This window comes from Epargyreus clarus, unplaced genomic scaffold (genome assembly GCF_041222505.1).
Source record: "Epargyreus clarus isolate Ecla_fem2 unplaced genomic scaffold, WU_Ecla_fem_2.2 ptg000009l, whole genome shotgun sequence".
Lineage (NCBI taxonomy): Eukaryota > Metazoa > Arthropoda > Insecta > Lepidoptera > Hesperiidae > Epargyreus > Epargyreus clarus.
Window position 1 is genome coordinate 13858482 of NW_027332217.1, and position 21029 is coordinate 13879510.

The following is a 21029-nucleotide window of genomic DNA, read 5'->3' on the forward strand; positions in this document are numbered from 1 at the left end:
ACGAACGATAATTATGATATATATCGAATAGAAAATAGTTGATGACGTTTTAATGTTTTATATATTGCTAATTATTTTTATTGTAATAATTACTTTCATATGGGATTTGAACTTACTGTATTTTAAATTAATAAAAGCACTCTTGATTCATATTTTGGTTAAAAACGCTACTTCCTTTTTGAGAGGATATGATGATTGTAATAAAAAGGAGGGATTGTAATGGATCAAATACGTTGCCGCCCCGCGACATGTATACATGTCCGAAACGAAATGTACCGTAACCGTCCACGGACATGTATACATGTCCGAGTTTAGCACCTTCGTATTTGGCTTATTTTAAATTATCTATGTTTTATTTGTGGCTAAAAATATGTAGTCTGTGAACCTATTTTACCGATACAACGCATTCCTTCACGTCACTAGTACAAAAAATAAAATTATGACATTTCTATTCAATGACTTCACTGGTGTTGCGCGTAAAGTGTGGATATATATGTTTTTCTCTTTCTACGTAACGCCTCAACTTTTCGTGTTACACTTGATTTTACTCCTCATAAAATTTCCGTACCGGGCCTTATAACTCAAATCGTTTCTTAAGGAGTAAACTTTATTGGAGTTTACTCCAAAAAAAAAACTATAAAACCCAGTCAAGACTGGGGATAGTTGAATTTTTAAAACGATTTTTTTTGGAAAACCATTCACTGTCAAGTAACAGCCAAGGCAATATTTTAAACAAAACTTTCTTCTTTGAGATTCACTCAATCTTTAAAGGAAAGTTTCATTCAAAATATAGGGCAACATATAAGTGTAACTTATAACTACATCAGTGCCTATAACGAAGTAATTACTTCGGAACTACAAACTCGGACCTTCAATCTAAACTTGTTAACACACTGAATATATTATGAGAATAGGTATAAATGCTAACGCTTTATACTTGTCTATGTTTTTTAAATTTTTCGATAACATATGTATTATAGATAAATAGTAAACAAGCAAGCATATTAAGATATTAAGTATATATACATTACATGATATTATGGGTATACACTATACATATACGTACATCATTTTAAATTATTTTAATTAATAATTTTTTTGTGTTATTTTCATGATGTTATTTTTATAATAATAATTTCCCATTTATATAGTCACAGGCTGGTACGATTGTATAAGTTAGCATAAAAAAGAAAAATAAACGCTCTTGACGTAGGAGTTGTATTTTGAGCGAGAATGATAAAAGTTGAAAATTGGTTCAAGAAATAGTTTTATTCTTTCATAAGATAATTTGGACCAATTTTGCCTCAACACATCTTGCAATCCTGAACATGGTAGTATTTAACACTGTTGTAATGTAGTTAATATTGTAATGTGTAGTGTATAGGTGTGCCGATAGTATGCCTACAGTAGAACTAGAAAAAGTTCTACTACATACATAGATTAGTAAAGATACTTCGCCGCCTTGAAATTGAATGAAGCCACAAACGGCTTATTAGTAAGTTCTTTTTTTGAATTCTTGACAAATAAAAACATTTTTAGAGAAAATTTACGAATAAATAACTATTACTGCGTAATTTAAATAATAAATAAATAATTATTTCAAATATTTTAGGGACATTTTAGCACGGAGACGTGGCAAAACTTTTTTACGCAACTATTTCAATTCTCAAAACTGGGTACATTTTCTTGTTAGGAGTGAGTAATCTTAACTAATCTATGACTACATAACATAGATTTTAGTAATATAGATCTGCCTTTTACACATATTTTAATTTTATGTTAAAAAATGTCTTTAATTAAATTCCTGACATTAATTTAGGGCATAAATAAATAAAAACTTTATTCAGACTCGCGAATAACTCGCGAAATATCATTCTTTATTAATATTAATTCTTCATGTTATAATATATAATGATATTTAAGACAAAGTGAGAAAATAGTAATGAAAGTTCGATAAATTAGCAAATATACAACTATTCTAAATTACAATGGAAAGTTCGTAATGAAAGAGTTACAGCGATAATTTCATTTGACTTTTCATAGCATTTTAAATGAACAGAACACAAACAAATTACTGAACGTAAAGTTCCGCGAAATACATGTTTGGTCAGCCATTAGCTAAATCGATAAACTATATAATTCATGAACAATGAGTAGTCGCATGTCAATCGGCATTAACAACTTATAATTATTTCCTACATATATAAAATATGCAAGGCTGGTATAAAAAATATTTATTAAAAATTTCAACCAATTTAAAAAAAAAACAAAGACCGTAACCGAATAAGGAGAAATATATGCCCTTGAATATGTCCGGAGGCACCATCGTCACACCGATTTCTGCCTTGTAACAGCAGTGTTAAGCGCTGCTACGTTTTGGTTTGAAGGGTTGTACTTCCAGCTTTGTCCTCAGGGGTAGTAATGCAATTGTGGCCAACCTCAGGACTCTAATCTTGCCGTCGGGACCACGGACGAGTGCTATTAGCGCACCGGTGGTCCCGACAAAGGGCGTCCAGAGGAACACCGTGGCGTTTTAGCCGTTAAGAGTTCGGCATATCCTCCCACTGCCCCCGCAGTCGAGAGGAACCCATGAAGGTGTGCTCCACGAAAGAAAAAAATTTAAAAAAATACAAAAGAACTCTAATCTTATCTGGGTTGATTATTAATGTCCATGAGCGGCAGTAACAACTTACCATTAGGTAGACTGCAAGCAACCCCGAGAAGGACGACGGTATGTGTGGTCGCCTACCGTCGTAAACACCAGATGGTGTGGGAGGAGCCAAAAGTGCTCCCTCAGGGTAGAGCCCGATCGGGGCATTGCGCTTGGAGGACTCCGGTTGTGTTCCCTCGGAGATCCCGGAGTTCTCCAACAAGCGTTGAGGACGACCACCGGGGGGGTTTTAGTGCGGTAAAAATCCCACATAACCCGGCGTCGCTCCCACGTCGTCGGGTACCTTTTGAAGGTTTCCCCCTCGTAAACAAAAAAAAAAAAAAAAAAGGTAGACTGCATGCTCGTTTGCTACTTCTATATTATATAAAACTTTCCTACATTACTAACAAATATAAAATGTTCTTAAACAAGATTCTCAAAAGCAGAGATGAAATCCACTGACCCCGTCTGCTGTATTTAATTTAATAGGATCTTTTCAAGTCAGGCCGCGATTCTCTTTGAGGAAAGTTACTTTGACGTTTCAAGAGTTTATGTTCAGAACTTTATTTATATGTCCGTTTAAAGTTTCATACGTACGCCGCCTTTGAGTTTAATTAAAAGATGGCAGTGATCAAAGACAGGTCAAAGCTTCGTTAGAACACACGGATCCACACTAATAACATGCGCCAGATTTACACGCAAGACAATTAATACACGAAGGTGAAGATGGTAGAAACCTCTGTGTTTCAACTTCGGCACCACCGCCACACCTTTTTCTACCTCATAACAGCAGTGTGAAGCGCTGCTGTGTACTGGTTTGAAGGCTGTGGTAATGGAGAGATACTTTTCTTAGGCATTTCAGCTATAAAAAATATTACTTATATTTATATATTAGCTATAAAAAAATATTAATTATACTTATATTGAAAAAATATTATGTTATACTATAAATATATAAATAAAAGTTTGGTAAATCCAAAAGTGCACGACTCATAATGCTCATTTAATTATGAAATATAAAAAAAAGAAAAAAAACTTAAGTCGTTCAAAATTAATTGCCGAAAAAACAGCTGTAGTAGGAACAAGGTACTGCACAAGCGCCCCTGGTGGAATAAATGTACATAATATCTATAGATATACAGTCTTGTAGTTTTCGTTTTTTATTAATTGCAATTAAACGACACTGAATTAATTAATCATTCGCATTCAGTGACCTACAATCGTCGATTAGAATTAAAAAAAAAAAATTAACTCAAATGATGGATTTTCACAAATTACAGTGTTTTCAGGTTTCACACATGACGGACAGGAAAATTTTTTGACCTATTTTGGTGTTTTTTTCCAATTCTATTGCAGTAAATCAATTTTTAAAAAGTATGGAATTAATCTCCATTAAATTATCTCGACAATAGTATGCAAAATATCTTGATTCCGTGAACTATCAAGGCTATAATAATAAAAATAGCCGCCAAAATGAAGCGAAAAAAATTTTTCGATCGTAAAGCACTCTCTGATGCTTCGCATCATGAGTCGTGCAAAAGTACATTTTTTTCTTTCATTGATTCGAAAAAAAGAAACATCCAGTTTTTGGTGCAATCCAATTAATGGGGCCTGGAATATCTTAATATTGTATTTAGAGACTTGGGAAATACATACTCGTAGATCATGAGCATCCACCTAACCGATATTGTATCCGAAACACTGCATATCAGACCAATATAGTAACCACTATGTCAAGTGGATCGCCAATGACTCAGTATTTGCGATTACCATGAAAACGCTGGCATTTGGATTCTTGCTAAGCGCTTATAACACTGCGGCATTGAACTATTGGAAATGATTTTAAGAATGCTAGGAAATTGATACTGACTTTTTTATAATATAGGAGTAACAGCCGAGCATGTAGTCCACCTGATGGAAAATGCCTACTGCCGCTCATGGACATCTGTAATCAATACCAGATAGGCCTAGATATTCCTACCTGAGGTCGGTCACAGATGCGCCGCAACTCCTGAGGACTAAGCTGGAACGCCTCGGATAAGTATGTCTCCCTTACCACACCCTTCAAACCAGAACATAGCAACTTTTAACACTACTGTTATGAGGCTGAAATAGGTGTAGCGGTCGTGCCGCCGGAGTCGGGCATCAAATGGTACTACCTTTGACTTGTCTACTACCTTTGACTGTAATCAAGTTTAACTCTTTGAAGGCTTTGAACACAGTAGAATCCTTTTTGGTTTGAATCTGAAGACACCGCCACATCACACATCAACTTTAAGTTTTTCAAAAACCCAGTACCTTTATGATTAAATCCTTAATTCTGCGGTAGGAAGTAGGAGAAGCACACTTTAAATTGTGGTACTGCTATTAAAAAACTACAGAAAAGCTACAACCATTAACACCATTTACTTAGTATTACTTGTAAACACTTATAAATATTTTTGTAAATACATATAGTAATAAAAAAAAATTATTATACCTATTTACGAAATGACGTAAACTTTCACTTTTTTCACGCCTGTAACTCCGAAAATAAAAGTTTTCGTTTAACTAATGAGTTGTGATCATCTTGTCTGGTTTGCATCCAAGCAGACTGCGTTCAAACTACAAATACTAATAGTAAAATTGTCGGAAAGGGACGCAACGCGTCTGAATATAGCCGGCTTAATTTCTTGGCTTGTCTAATTAGTATTAGACGGTATTAGTGAAGTTAAATTCCTTACCGTTATATAGCGTGCTATTTTCTAACTGTGTTAAAAACTACAACATATTAGCAAGGTTATTGATGAAATTCAAGACAAGTGCGTTATGGGACGTTGAAATAGTTTTTAGTTGTTGTTGTGAAGTTATAACTGAATGAGAGCTGAGCAAATGTAAGCTACTAGATACAACGAACACCTAACTACTGTCGATTTCGGGCTTTGCTGCTCCGCTTAAAACTAATAGACATTACAACGACTATTGCTGAAGTCAAGTCGACATTTAAGTAAGAGATTCCATAACTAGTGATGCCACACTGACACTACGGCATTCGTATCGTAACGCAAAAATAGCGTCTGCTACTCGTTGTCAACATAGCGCGCTATTTAACCGCTATTAGCGACCACCACTAGTGTTGTGCGAGCGGGACGGCGCGTGGCAAGCTTCCAAGATGAATTTGATGTTCCGGAAGAACTTCAGCACTGAGAAGACGGTGTCGGTGAGCGGGGGTGGCGGGAAAGCGAAGGGGGCGCTCGGAGCTGGCCGCAACGCGAAGCGACGGGACCGGGATCGGTACTCCTGTATGGAGGAACACCACTACAGAACCCATCTGTTCTTCTCGGCACCTCGAGCCAGCGCTCAGTACAACGACGGCACAGGTAACTGTAACGTTAGGTAGGTTTGCAGACGCCAAACATGTTTCGTGTTTCGGTCAGCGAGTTGAGTTTTATTTTTGTTTTAATTACTGTCACACGTTCCGGCCGGTTCCGGTTTGCTTAGGACGGAGGTCAAACAAACTGCGTTTAATTTTATTTTCGTTGTTTATTAAATAACATCGTCCGTAACACCGCCGGTGTGGTATACTGTTATATGTTTTGAATTATTTGTACGTTTCAAAGTAACATGAGTTACTCATAACAATTCTAATTTTCTATCTTCCCTTGAAAGGGTAATCCAATTAGATGTAACCAATTCCAATATTAGCTCAAAAGGACAAAGATTTACAATTATACCTTCGATCACTAATAGGAACTAGTGATCGAAGAATCGTACATGCAAAGTACTTAATACAATTAACTTTTTCAAATTAAATTATGTTTTAGTTTGTAAGCCATTAGTTTACAAACAACAAATGACGTATTCAACTATACTGAAATACAATCAAGAATCTAGTCCCACCCTTCCTGTATTCCAAGCCAATTCGCTATATCTATCAATGATGTATTGACTGCTTATATTTACTATAAGCCAGTGACAGATACGATCAAATAACACCTATTTTTGGCCATTCGTAATAATTCATCTTGGCCGGATCATCTGACAAATTAATGTTTATTTTTATAGAGGTGTGCATAAATGTAGGCGACTGAAATTATTTATAAGTAATCAATATATATTGACAGTATTGAAGAGATTTTGAAGTGTTTTCTTAAATATTTTAACCTTCTTATGTTTTTGTTAAAAACTCCAAAGAGTAAGTATAATTTGTTTATGTAGAATTTGTAAGCAGTGTAGCTTAGTAGTATTCGATTCATACTCTCGTTCTAAAAGTTCCGCGTTCAATTCCCATGCGCCGCAGATTTTTAGAAGTTATGTGTATACTTATTATAAAATAATTATCAACATCTTTACTCTTGTAGAAAAAAATGTGGGTTCTCTAAAAATAATAAAAAAATGTGTAAAATTTATAAATCCGCACTTTTCTAGCGCTGCCATACGTGGTCTTTCGAGAGAAGACCCATGCCCAGCAATGGGCCAGTAATGGGTTGGCGATAATGAGAAATCTCTAAGTCCCGTAAAAAATAATCCAATTTATTGTAAACACTTATGAACATAGATATAAGCTTAAGAATTTCATGTTTTGATTACATCTAGTCCTACCAATTTCATTGTTTTTTGAGTGAGAATTTATTAACAAATAAAACCATGACCAGTAAACGATTGAAACCATTAATAACTAGTGCACGCCAGTTTTAACTAACACATACTCGTATCTTAAAATAGCGACGAGTGCAATAACAGAATCCGATCCACATATTTATGCCTGCGTAAATATTATATCGTCAACCAACTATTCTCTTGCTTGCTAAGGCTCTTTTCATGTAAAGGATAATGCCATACATTGGCAAAGTGTTACTTGGATGTCTTCACACAACTTTAGGAAATCTCAATCTTTTAAAATTATGGAACGCTTACCACCCTGTCTTTTTCGTGCCACAACGCCTATTTCTGCTTTATAACATGCTGCTTTGTCCTGTTTTGAAGAATGTGGGAAGACAGTTGTATTAATTCGTGACGTTTCAGCTTACTCAGAACTCAGAACTCCAACTCTATCTAGTGTTAATAACAGATCTCTGGATCTGCATCACCGTTGATGTTATAAGCGACATTAAATAGGTACTATTCGATCAAGTGGCATATCGAGCTTACCATTAGATTCAACTATAAGAATACTTTGGGTATCTTCAAGTAGTTTTATCACCGTTAAAAGCAGCGATATTTTTCTAAAATACATAAGTTCCAAAATCAGAGATGCGTGTCTGTAAAAATATGAACATGGCACATTAATGCTTCTAAAAACATGACCTTCACGCCTGAAACAATTACCTTGTAATGACACTTTAATTTAAGCCATCACACCCAAAATGCCTTTGGAAACATGCAATGGGAGCACGTAAGTTCTATTTTTGTAGGGAATTTGGGGTCACGATTATATTTTTATTTGGCTCTATATTGCTATAATTCAAGAGAAGAACTTGTATGATTGTATTTATACTGTAGCAGTGAAAGCATTGCCATTTTAAGATTAAGCTGCTGCAGTCGATTTGATTTCTACCATCAATTTCGCTTTAAGTTCATCGCTGGATGTCAATCTCCTCCGGTAAGGGAGAGATTTGTAAAAGTTACAGCGCTTGGAATTGATTCTTAGTAATTTAATCGCGATCGTCCCCTACGATATGCACGCGAAGGTATTACTTTCCCGGACACGCACGGCACGGTAAGTCTATTCAGGATAGGGTAGAGTAGGGTACAGCTATACGGTTAAGGAGTTGTACTACTTCCATAATATTCGGACAGACATCGTTTGTGTGATAAGTATTGTCTTATGATACCAAAATACTGTAATTTAAAAAAAAATAATGACGTCGCAAGTGGAAGTCGCTTTGCTTTCGAGAGAAAACCCACTTAATAATGTATTATTGTTTCCAGAAAGATGCGGTCCAGTCCTCGGCGGCGGCACGGGGCCAGAGCCGGAGCCCCCTCAGCCGTTGGTGACCCGGGAGCCCTCGGTGTCGCTGCTCCGCTGGGAGCGGCCGACCAACGATCAGCGCCGGCGCACCGAGCCGGTCTCCCTGGCGACCCTCGAAAGAGACTGCTTCGTGATACCCGCCCACGCGCTCGAACGGTTCCTGCCTGATGGCGTGCCGGTAAGACTGACATATCTCGAAATACTGATAGCTCAGTGATATGATTTGGTCTTTTAAACGGGAGACTTTAGTTTAATTCCCAGACAGATATCTCGGGTCTTTTGAATTGATGAGCGTATTAGATATTGTCATTTGTCTTAACATCGAACCTATATATCTACAATCCATCATCAATCATCAGTAGAACAATAATTTGTTGCTAATGATGATGATGAATAAATGTGTCTTGAGTTCTAGAAATGATATTCCCATTTAAAAACGCATAATGAATACTATTACTTCCTGCCTATTACTACTGGTCAACCCGATAATATTTCAGTATTATTAAATGGGGAACATCCTTGTCCAAAATTTTAACTAATTTCTTTTTATTACAACATTTCCAGCTGCCCGTGCCGCCGCCAACACCAGAGAAAGGAATAACAACAAAGAACGTCCCCAGCTCGCTCAGCATCCTCGAAGTGGCCGACCCCAAACTCTGCATCTTAGCCCATTTGATGAGCCCCTTAGAACCTATCGAGCCTATACTAGAATCACCACTAGCCAAGCCCTTGATCAAGCAAAAAACAGCCGCTGGGGAGTTACTAAACGATGTCGCTCAAGCTAACACGGCGGTAGGAGGAATGCTCCTAGCTAACATGGAGAAGAACGCGGAATTCCCATTCATATCGTACTATGTGATAAACACCACACAAACAGATCCCTTGCTTTTCTACAATAACATGAGATGTGCTTCCTTGACCAAGTTTGATCCGAAGACCATTAGGTATTCAGCTGCTCACACTCTAGATTTGTATAGCGAAGTAGCTATGATTTGTAGACCACCGTTCACCGATTTAGCCGGTGGTCCCAAGAAGTCACACACGCCAACTACTGGATTTATTATTAGTGTTTATAAGGTATGTTGGTCTTGAGTTTTTTTTATGTGAGCCTATTTTTTAACACGCTTTTATTAGCTTGGGTTGTATGTATGTATGTACGTAACAGAATGGAATCTTTGAACCCGATTTCTATCCACTTTGAACGTTCGGTTTAATTCAAAATTTTGAAGAATTACCAAAAACCGATGACAATACACGATTTTAATAATTTTGTACCATTGTCCTTCCATTGTCATCAACTGTCATCATTTGATGAGGATGTTGATGACATTCCATTGTCATCAACATCCTCAGGATTAACGATTTTCGAGGCGAAATTGTTAAAGCGCCTGTGAGAAAGTTCATCGCAAGTAATTGCTTTTTAGTTTCAATAACTGTTATAGCATGATTTTTAGTTTAGAAAATAATAATGTTATTTCCCTATAACTCAAATGTTCTGAAACATATCTATAACGCCCTCTTGTAGAATGATTTTTGGATTCCGTACTCAAAAGGTAAAACGAAACCCTCCGCTGTCTGTACATGTGACACTGGGCTTTATCTCTTAAATCGTAAAAAATATTTCATTTTTTTTTATTAAATATCCGAGCATCAACGTCTGCGAATATTGTGAAAATTAAAATAATTTCTATAACTTTCTATTTACTTGGACCAAATCCATATTTTATAACCATAGCATTCTCAAATCCGTAAGTTATACAATATACAATTTATTCGTGGATTTATCACTTTCTAATCCATTTGATTTAGAAAAACACTTTTTTGTCGGTCTTAATTAGAACTTCTTGAAATTTCTTGGATCACTGCCTAATCTAAAAGCAAATATTTTATTACAGTCTTAAACTTTTCCATTTACGACTTTCCAGGTATTCGAAGGAGACGACGGCGAGCGTTTCGAGAGGAACTGGCTCTACTGGACCGGAGCCCGGATGCTGTACCGTCACCTGCCACATTCCGTGGGCATGAGGAAGATAGCCCTGCACAAGTCGGTCGCAGCGCACGGCGACAAGATGTACTTACTTGTTTGTGAGTGCGCCAACCTCTTGGACGATCTGTCCGGTGCCGCCATGTTGATAACAGCATTGCGTGCTCGCCTCTGTGGCTACACCGGGCTGTATAGACCGATACAGACTTTCTAGTAAAGGGCCTCAGGCCTCTGGCCTGGTATGTGCTGTGCTGTAACTTTGGGACATCTCGCACTAGTTTGAGTGATGTGTTACGAAAGTGAATTGTGAGTTGAATATGAGTCAGATTGGTATTTTAATTAAGATATGAAATTGTTTATTGACGGTTGGGTGTATTGGTAAACAAATTATTTTGTATTCTAGCATTTAATTTAAGCTGCTTACGTGGTTTACGTCGTAAGTAGAGTGGCTAGCTGGCTATGATATTATAGCTAAGGGTCTACTCGTTTTTAAATTTAAGTGTAAGGTTGGAATGGACCTAATGTAAAACTACAATACGTTAAGGACGTAGCATGAACCTTTCTAGGCATGAATGTTAGGAGTTAAAGTTTCTGAAAGGTTCAAAACCTATATCGATACCTTAATTCGCAAATCAGCCAACTCCACTTTTTGTCAAAATGTTTTTTTTATTTATTTTGATTTCATTCAACGCCATTTACTATCAAAATAAATAAAAAAAAACATTTTGACAAAAAATGGAGTTGGCTGATTTGTGAATTAAGGTATCGATATGTAGCATATATAAATCTGCTGTTAAGCGGATGTCTCAGGACTCTCCATTACATGTAGTTTACCATTGAGCAGGGTAGACATGTCCTTTTCCCAGCGTCCTACCTAAGAACGGCGCGCCTGGCAAGGTTTGAATTTGCGCCCTCTAGATTGAAAATATTGACCTTTCTGCGACCTTTTTTTCGCTTTTTATTGTACATATTACATAATTTTTAATAAAATTAAATACATATGGTCAGCAAAATGAGTCTCCCTAAACGATGCACTAGCAACGATACTGGCTTTTCCTTCCAGCATTTCCTTAACCTTTACATCTTGAACAAAGATCCGTATTCAGCAGTTAAATTGTAAACAATTTATATATTATTCAGTAAGAAGTACTTCTATGGTAAGTTAGCAATCGTCTTCTGGTCAGCATTCGAAAAGACTAGATCAGTTTTGGAGAAAACAGTGTTAAGATGTCTCAATGATACTAGTACGTCGTTGCACAAGTTGTAACGTCAATGGACCAAAGATCTAGATTTTATAAGGATGCCCCAGCCTGAAAGTATCTTGTGGACAGTTTTACTTATGTTCAGTTTTTGTGACAATGTAGCTTAAAACCACTTGCTTGGAGCCAACAATAATAAACATTCAGCTATAGTAGTGTAATACAAAATTTATGGGATTTTGTAGTGTCACAGTGTGCCATGATCAAAACTTGGCCTTCACACTGCCGTGCGCTAAAATATTATTAAGTAGGTACTAATTGTTCATATATGCACCCGGTAACAGTTGCTTTACTCCTTAGGTAAGTATTTCTTCTTACCTAACTATAGGTATTTAACTATTTATTACCCGATTTTATTAAGAAATCACTATTTTCTCGCTTCAATCCTTAGTCGCCTACGTCTGACGAAGTGACTGATAGACATTTCACGCGTCAATTATTGAAAAAATACTTTTAATAATTTCATAAGAATAATGGGCATCAAAGCGTATCGTGTTCTAATATAATACTTCAAAATGTAAATATTATAATAGTATTAGTCAGTAGCTACTAATTCCTAATTAAGTATTTTCTTTTAGGTAATTACAAAGCTTAAAATAACACTTTTACCTTCGTAACAATCACGTACCTAGCACATAATTTACCTATTTGTAGAAATTTGACTAAGATCCTTTTAACTAAATATAATCTTAAACTTTGTTCTATTTACTATATTTCAGCTTATTTTCAGAGTACTTAGAATAGATAGTTACCAGAAATAATTTAAAAACTGCCAATAATTTTAACATTTGAATTGGATTTGAAACTTTGTGTTCAAGATTTAAAAGTACTAAGTGTTGTTGAAAAAAAAAACTTAAATCCTATGTATTATATTCTGCTGTTACTTGTAAAGCCCCAAATCGAACTCCTTTTTATTTATTAACATGGAGGTAATTATTATTTTGGTAGCGGTACAATATTTATTCACAGATCTTACTTATATCGACAAGAAAGCAGTACCTATCCTTACAGTTTTTAAAATATTACTCTACGTTGAGGAATATGGCTTCATTACAATAATTCTTAGAGTATCTGGATAACAAAATCTCAATTTATTGTTTTCAAGCGGTTTTACCTACTATTTCTAACATATCACGGTACATATCATAATTGACAAAATTCAGTGACTATTTCAAAACGAAATAATTGGGATATTGTTAATGAGTGATTGTGTTTTAATTGATTTAACCCCCGAATAAAATATTGTGTTGAAATTATTAAATACAAGATAACACTTGAGAAACTAACTTTCATACAAATAAAGGAGGAGGATTAATTGCCTAAATGTTCGACAATTAAGGTTTAATGGTTATTTTCCTTTTAATCGCTTATATTACCGTCATTTGTATAATATGATTATATAGTTTAATTGTCCGTAAATCGTTTGTACACTAATTTATTACTATGTCCAGTATTGTCAACTTATCACCACGAGAAAAGACGGTTAAATTTTCAACTCTATGTTCAAATATAAACCAAACGTGTCGTCACCCACTTTAATACTAACAGTAGGTACTGCGCATAGGTACTAACTAAACTATATGTAGCGTAGTGGAAAATTGTTGGTTCAGTGTGAATTAAAGTTGAATAATCAAGAAAAACCAACAAATGCGTGACGCTCGTTCATAGTTAGACTGACAATACGTTTGGAGTAAACTGTAAACTTGCTAATCGTTTACCAGAGTCAAAAAGTAGATAGTATCACCTAAAATAATATTTATTTCAATAAAACATTGCTATTATCTTAAAATAGTACGATCTTGTTAATGTAAGATGTGTTCAAGTTATAAACTCCGCCATTTGCAATGGGGCAACGTAGTGGAGTGTGCCAAGTAGAGGCGTATGCGTTTATAAAATGTGTTCAATTACCCTAAAATTACCTAATAGGTATTTTATTGGAATATAGTAATTTTATATTAAGAATAAACCCGTACCATCCTACAAAGATAGGTCTTATAATTTCAAAATAAGAATTAGGAACCTAAAATTGTTGAGAGCGCGATGAAAGACCAAAGGGTTAAACTTTAAGGTATTGTAAAATTTTGTGCAAACCTAATATTGTTGTTAATGGTTATTGAAATTTGTGCACACGTGTAGGTGTTAGATGCTTATTGCAAATGCTTAGGAATATGGCCTCCTGCACACGATAAACAATTAATTAAATTAGTGTTTAAAAAGTAAAAATATCTAATCTATTTCTGTCTTTTTTGGACAAAATTAATAATCTAAATATTTTGCCTTACATAGCCATAGATAACAAAGGGATTTCAAAAAAGTACTTTTTAAAAATTGCATATAGGTATATATTAAAACACACACAATTGCATTCGGCGAATATGTATGAATACGTATGTTTCTTAATTTTTCATGAACCATCGGATATAATAACTATTGTCAATTGAAAGATGTATTTATAGTAAGGACTTATTTTGTTAAGGTGCTAAAGCCAGTCAATTTTAACTAAGAAGTTATAAACCTGACAAAAACTATAATATTTAACACTTATTTTTTAAAGTCGGCTTAAGTATACGAAAATCGTCGACACTTAAACTCAATGTTATTCTTAATAAAAAGAAGAATTAAAATATTTATAATAATAAAATAATTCTACTTTGACATGTTTTCAATCATAATAAACATTTAAGTTAATATCCTATGCTAAATCAAGTATTTAAAGATCGTTTATGTATAAAAAGCTTGTAATAAGAGTGTTTGTAAACCAAATATCATTTTAACATTTATTGTTGCACTTTTCTGTGGTTTCGACGTGGAAATATAAACACTTTAGGTACACAGACTAGATTCTCACCTTATATATTTAAGTCTTCAGGTGTCAGGTAAAATTACATGGCTGTCTCTAACCTTTTTCCGCTATTTACGAAATCATTAACAACGTTTTTGCTACTTCTATTTATATATTAAGAAATATTTGTAATAAAAATCTGGTGTCATGTTCAAAGTTTTGTAAAGTCCTATGAATTATTATTCTTTACCATTTTCAACACAATTGAACTTATCTTCTCCCTACTTGCATACATAAAAAGGCTAAATTTGAAAATTCAGTCACTTTTTAGTACAAAATTCTTGACAATTCGGTATTTTTGATATAGTCGCTACAAAGATTTTGCAATATGCAATAGAATAGGTACTTTTAAAGATAAGCACAAACGCATTTTTGGGCCTTAAAATAGTAGGTAGCAAGCTTTTTACAATGTTATCGTATTGTAGTCTTTAGTCTACTAGTTGCATATTATCGACAACGAACTTCCACATTTTTTAACATAAAGGTAATGTTTTGGTTAAATTTGTTAAATAAGTATTTGCAATAATTTGTGTAATTTCGAATCGGAAAAATATGTTGACGTGTTATTTTTCTGTTACGAAGTTTAATAATTTTAATATTAGTGTGTTACTGTGCCACAATTTGGGTAAAATTCAAAGAAGTATACATTACCTACGACAATATTTTTTATTAAAAATCTAATCAGTCTAATAATTCTGAATTAAGTAGATACTTATCAAAACAGTTTAAGAAGTTTAGGAAGGAAATCTACTTTATACACATGTGTAACTTTGACTGACTGACAGACAACGCACATATTAAACTGGTGAGTCTAGAAACAAAAAATTGCCTAGTTCTTTGTGCTAAGGTAAGTTGAGGTAATAACGGAGTTGGGGTAAAAACAAAAAACACGTATTGAAATTGTACACTAACTTGGCAACATTTTTTAAAAGTGACAACATCATACTACATAATTTTGAATGAACCTTAATATTTGTAATGTGGTTATTTTCAATTACCAATTTAAAAAAATGTGGTCAATTTCAATCTTGTAATTTTACCCCTTCTCTGATAAAACCCCACGTAATCTATACGAAGATGAGTATCAAAAAATAATATTTGAAATTTTCATCCCCTGAAGGCATTAAAAGGGGAAAGCTTGTAAAGAAATAAAATGTTTGCAAAATCTTCTTTTTATCAACATTGTAGTTTATGACTTTGTAACATTACTGAAAAACTCAGTACCAAATACCAACTGTAGTTAAGTGCAAATTAGATTAAAGAATATATTTAAATTTATTGTTTAGCTTGGAAAGCTAGTTTTCATTGAGCTAAGCTCCTTATTAGACAAATAAAAATTTGAATTATTTTTATAATAAAACAATGGAATTTGGTTTTTGTTTTATTTCCTTCCAATTATCCCTATAAACCCATTGCTGCACGCCAATATATAGTAAAAAGGGGGGTGGTGCATTCAGTAAATGAACAATTATATACAGAAATGGTGCTAGCCATCTGGATCTGATTATGCAATTTCCTGTAATACCCATACCAAAGGAGAGATTGATCTTCGACTTGACATAGTCTATAGCCCCGTTTCCCAACCTGTGGTCCGCGGACCCCTGGGGGTACGCGAGTATATGTAAGGGGATCCGCGGTGTCATCTCCGGACCATACATAAATTGCTCATTAAATGCAAAACAGTCGCTAAACGAAAAATCAGCAAACCAGTTTTATTAGAAAAACGTGATGTAAGCACACGGTATTTCAAAAAAAAAACATAAAGATGCATCTAAAGAAAATACATAAATCGGTCTTTCAAATTATGTTTTGGCGGGGACTGTTTTTTTTTTGTCTTAATTTTATTAAGGGAGTCCGTGAAAAATGTGCTTGATTTCCTAAGGGTCCATGGACTGAAAAAGGTTGGGAAACGCTGGTCTATAATGTATAGTTTTATTTTAATTTTAACATATAAGGCAAGTAATATCAAAGACCCATATTATCAAATTCAGTCTACCATACTTAAGATAATTAAGAACCCTAAATTCTAAATTTATAAAAAAAATAATTGCCCTTTCTTGTGACATTTTAAGAAAACTTTTGTATTCAGGGTTTATTATAACTTTCTTCAATATGAGAAAAATATGAATTTAGCATGAAATCTTTATTTTAGAGGGTACAATAATGAAACAAAATCAGTATATTGAAATGTTACAACTATAATTAGTTATAATTTTCAAAGCATCTTCAATCCCCAATCATAGGACCATTAAAAGACAAGAAATACTAGAAATAATACTTTTTATTTACAAACTTAACATCCTTGTTTCTTAACAGATAAACTAATACATCTAAATTAAAAAGTCCTAATCAGTACCCTTTGTGGCCTCTGAACCTTCTTCTATTGTCGAGCTGGAAATAAGAGAAAATAAAAATAATTAAACCATAGTATTTATGACCAGTATATTAACGAAAGTAAAGTTATGTTTTAAATGTCTTTGAAATATATAATATGCAGATAATTTTGCACAATGATTTCTTTTTTGTAATATGGCATAGACTTTTCACATCAAGATTTTCTATATAGTGTGTCACTTAATCATAATCAGATATCCAAATAAAAAAAAATCTAGATCTTTCTGGAAAGCATTAGATGGTAGAAGTCACCAATATCAAAAAGAAACTAGATACAACTCTACACCTTAAGTTAATAGAAACTAGAAAATCAGACAAGAGAATAGTAATTAATTACACAATTAGCTTAAATAGCATATATTATTGGCCCTGTATTGTATATGCAACTTACTTTACAAAATTGTGTGACACTTACCAATGATCTTTTACATTCAAAGAAACTTTGCCTTAACTGTAGACATTCATCAGGAACTGTGCCTTCTTTTAAACATTCTCTGGGAGTCTTTTTATCCTGAAAATAATAAATTAATATAATCCTTAAATTGCATAGGTAAGGTATAGATAAAAATCAAACAGAAAGGTAAAATATGCTTTGGGTACGGAAACCTAATGACAGTGTATTAACCTTCCTCCAATTTCTGAGCTGAACCTGTTTCTATCATGAAGCATTTCTTGCGTGACGGTGGAAAGGAATGAATGCCGACTGAATTATATATCTTGGTTCACAGGAGTGACAGCGCATCTATGACTCTTCAATTACAATTTGTTTTATATATGTAATTGGTTACATACAAGAAAGCCCCGTTTATTAGTTCATATATAAAGGTACTAGGGAGAATAAGATTTGAAGGTGGTAGAACCCTTTATGGTTCGACTCCGGCGGCACCACCGTCACACCTATTTCTACCTAATAACAGCAGTGTTAGGCGCTGCTGTGTTCCGGTTTGAAGGGTGTGGTAAGGGAGACAGACTTTTCCGAGGCGTTCCAGCATAATCCTCAGGGGTAGCGGCGCATCTGTGGCCGACCTCAGGGACATATGGGGTTGATTACAGATATCCATGGGCGGCAGTAGCCACTTACCACCAGGTGGACTGCATGCTCGTCTGCTACTCCTATATAATAAAAAAAAAGATAAAGAATGTTAACCTTTTTACAGCAACTACTGCTCAACAAACACATCTTAAGATCTGCCCGAATTCCGGCGCAGGGCGTCTTGTCCACCAAACCAACTTCATCTGGGGCAAACGTAACCATTCTCTGTCACAAATAACATTCACTGTACGTAAAGTAATAAAAGATTTATTGATAACTTGGTTCCAAAAGAAATTTATCTTCCCTCGATTGATAAATTTGACGTATATTTGACGTTTACCGAATTCACTTTATCTTTTGACTTTGACGTAAACTATAAACATTATGATCAAATAGTATAGTAAGCTAATAATATGTAAACCTTGTTTAAATATAACTCATATATATTGTTGATTAAAAACTATATATTATGTGTAAGTAAGCTTTAACATAGGATAAACACATATTGTAAATATGCACATATTGTAAATGTTTTTTCTATACATGCAATGTTCTATGGCAATAGTCAATAAAAATTGTCAAAATGAATCAGCTGTGAACTGTCAGTGTCAGCTGTTATCGTAAGATTATAAATATAAAAAACGATATAACAAAACTTCATTGTCAAGTGTCCACTCAATCGAATAGCTTTACATTAATAACAGGAAGTGAATTAATTCAGCAATGAGAGAAATTTTCCCACTGTTCTCTAGAAAATTATCACACGTGTGTAGTTTAAAACCGTACAAAGAGACGAAATGGCTAATGCCGAACGGTAATCCTACCGGCGTGTATATTTACAACTGCGTCGCCGAACAGACTGTTCCAGTGATTCTGAGTGATCCTCACATCGCTACGTGGTACTCCTGCGGCCCTACGGTATACGACTCGGCCCATATCGGGCATGCATCCTGCTACGTAAAATTAGACATTATACAAAGAATTCTTAAATCATTCTTTAATATCAAACTCGTCACCGCTATGGGTGTGACTGATATCGACGATAAAATAATAAAGAAAGGCTTAGAAATTAAAATGGACTTTCGTACTGTCGCGAAGCAATACGAACACGAGTTCTGGCTTGACATGGCCAGTCTCAATGTAGAAAAACCAATGTTAGTCACAAGAGTTTCTGATCATATCAATACTATAGAAAATTTCGTTAAAAAAATAATAGATTCCGGTTTGGCATATCCAACTGATGATGGCTCCGTATACTTTGATACTTCGAAGTATCCTTCGTATGGGAAACTTCAAAAAATGCAAGAGTTTGGTGAACCTAGTGATGATAGCAAGAGAAATAAAATGGATTTTGCTCTTTGGAAAGGCTATAAGCCTGGAGAGCCATACTGGGAGACCTCGTGGGGCAAAGGTAGACCTGGCTGGCATATAGAATGTTCTGCAATGGTCAGTAAAGTGTTTGGCTCGCAAGTAGACTTCCACGCTGGTGGGATTGACCTCCAGTTCCCTCACCACGAAAATGAGGAAGCTCAGTCTTGTGCCTACCACAATACAAGGCAGTGGGCTAACTACTGGATACATGTGGGCCACTTGAACTTGAAAGGAGACACAAAAATGTCCAAATCACTCCAAAACACAGTGTCGATCCCAGATTTATTAGAAACATACAGTGCAGATACATTCAGAATGGCTTGTTTGATGTCAAACTACAGATATACGATGGAGTACAGCAAGGAAGTCATGACAACTGCAGAAGAGGTGTTAAACAAGTTCAAATTCTTCCTCAAAGATGTTTATGTTTATGTCAACAACAGTGAAACAGGTAGTGCCGATTACAATGAGAAACTACTTGATGCCTTACAAAAAGTGGAGGAAAAGAATCAAGAATACTTAACAACAGACTTTGATACTGCATCTTGTGTAAATTCTATGCTGAATTTAATAAGCACAACTCATAGGATAATGAAAGTGAATACCTCAGATTATTATCCAGTACCTGTGATCCTTATTGCAGAATACATCACAAATATGTTAACGAGATTTGGATTAAAATTACAAGATGCCTCAAAAGATAGCATTTCTAATTCTTTGGTAGACACATTAGTAGAATTTAGACATTCAGTCAGGTTGAATGCCTTGAAGAGCAAAGACAAGGAATTGTTAAATGCTTGTGATACAGTCAGAAACAAACTAAAATCACACAAAATACAAATCAATGATTCTAGTAAAACTCCTTCATGGGTATTTGTCAAGTAGAATCTATTCAAATGGCTGAAGATCCCTAGTAAAGTGTATTTTATAAGCATTTTACTAGGTACATAGTTTGTCAATTTAATGTGTTACAGCAATGTACATATACTGTACTATATGTATATTATACTAATTTTAGAGATGCGGAAACTCTTTTCCTGTCACGCGTTCGTGCACGCGTTTGATTATGGTCGGCATGCATGTGACTCTCATTTTAGATTTAATTTGAGATATATTTCTTGTCATGTAAATTGTACCAATGCAGCACACGGAAAGACTACAGCAGGTTAATTCACGCATGCAGTTCGGAGTTCGTACATGCATGTGGTCATAAACCCGCGTGACAAGAAAATGGTCCTAATTGGACAGGTATTTTTAATGAGATACTTCTATTATTATGAGTACAAGGCTACTAGATATTTAAGCAATAATAGAAAATCAGAAACCAAAAGTATTTATAATATAGGTAATGTTCCTATTTATAAGGAATGTATTATTTCAATTATTGTAATTATAGTGGTTGTGAAACTGTACATATGATTGAAAGTATATGCTATTAAAATATGAATTATAGTATTATTTTTATTTTAATTCACTACATGCAATAATTACCCTTTTTTTTATTAACCAACGTAAAAAAGAGTTTCTGTTTTTGCTTGATACATTC

The 21029-nt window shown here is 34.6% G+C and overlaps 3 protein-coding genes across 5 annotated transcripts in view; 2 read left to right on the forward strand and 1 right to left on the reverse strand.

The window, feature by feature from the left end:
• LOC140745040 (uncharacterized) overlaps positions 1-11544 on the forward strand; it is a 124824-nt gene extending 113280 nt beyond the window's left edge. The window contains exons 2-5 of one of the 3 annotated variants that reach the window (XM_073076792.1): positions 5240-6009; positions 8561-8778; positions 9165-9677; positions 10526-11544. In XM_073076792.1, coding sequence (XP_072932893.1) covers positions 5802-6009; positions 8561-8778; positions 9165-9677; positions 10526-10798 — 1212 coding nt within the window. In that variant the 5' untranslated portion in view covers positions 5240-5801 and the 3' untranslated portion in view covers positions 10799-11544. The remainder of the gene's footprint in view (positions 1-5239; positions 6010-8560; positions 8779-9164; positions 9678-10525) is intronic. The other 2 variants (XM_073076794.1, XM_073076795.1) reach the window with 2 other exon arrangements.
• Positions 11545-16948: 5404 nt separating this feature from the next.
• Positions 16949-18451, reverse strand: LOC140744664 (cytochrome c oxidase assembly factor 5). Its single transcript, XM_073076275.1, has 3 exons — positions 18227-18451; positions 17495-17590; positions 16949-17076 (listed from the first exon to the last, which is right to left on the reverse strand). The coding sequence occupies exons 1-3, from the start codon at positions 18332-18334 to the stop codon at positions 17035-17037; spliced, it is 246 nt and encodes an 81-aa protein (XP_072932376.1). The 5' UTR covers positions 18335-18451; the 3' UTR covers positions 16949-17034.
• A 277-nt stretch (positions 18452-18728) lies between these two features.
• CysRS-m (cysteine--tRNA ligase-like protein, mitochondrial) lies at positions 18729-20930 on the forward strand. The gene has a single exon (XM_073076797.1). It carries the CDS (start codon positions 18836-18838, stop codon positions 20366-20368), a length of 1533 nt encoding a protein of 510 aa, XP_072932898.1. The 5' UTR covers positions 18729-18835; the 3' UTR covers positions 20369-20930.
• Positions 20931-21029: the final 99 nt, after the last annotated feature.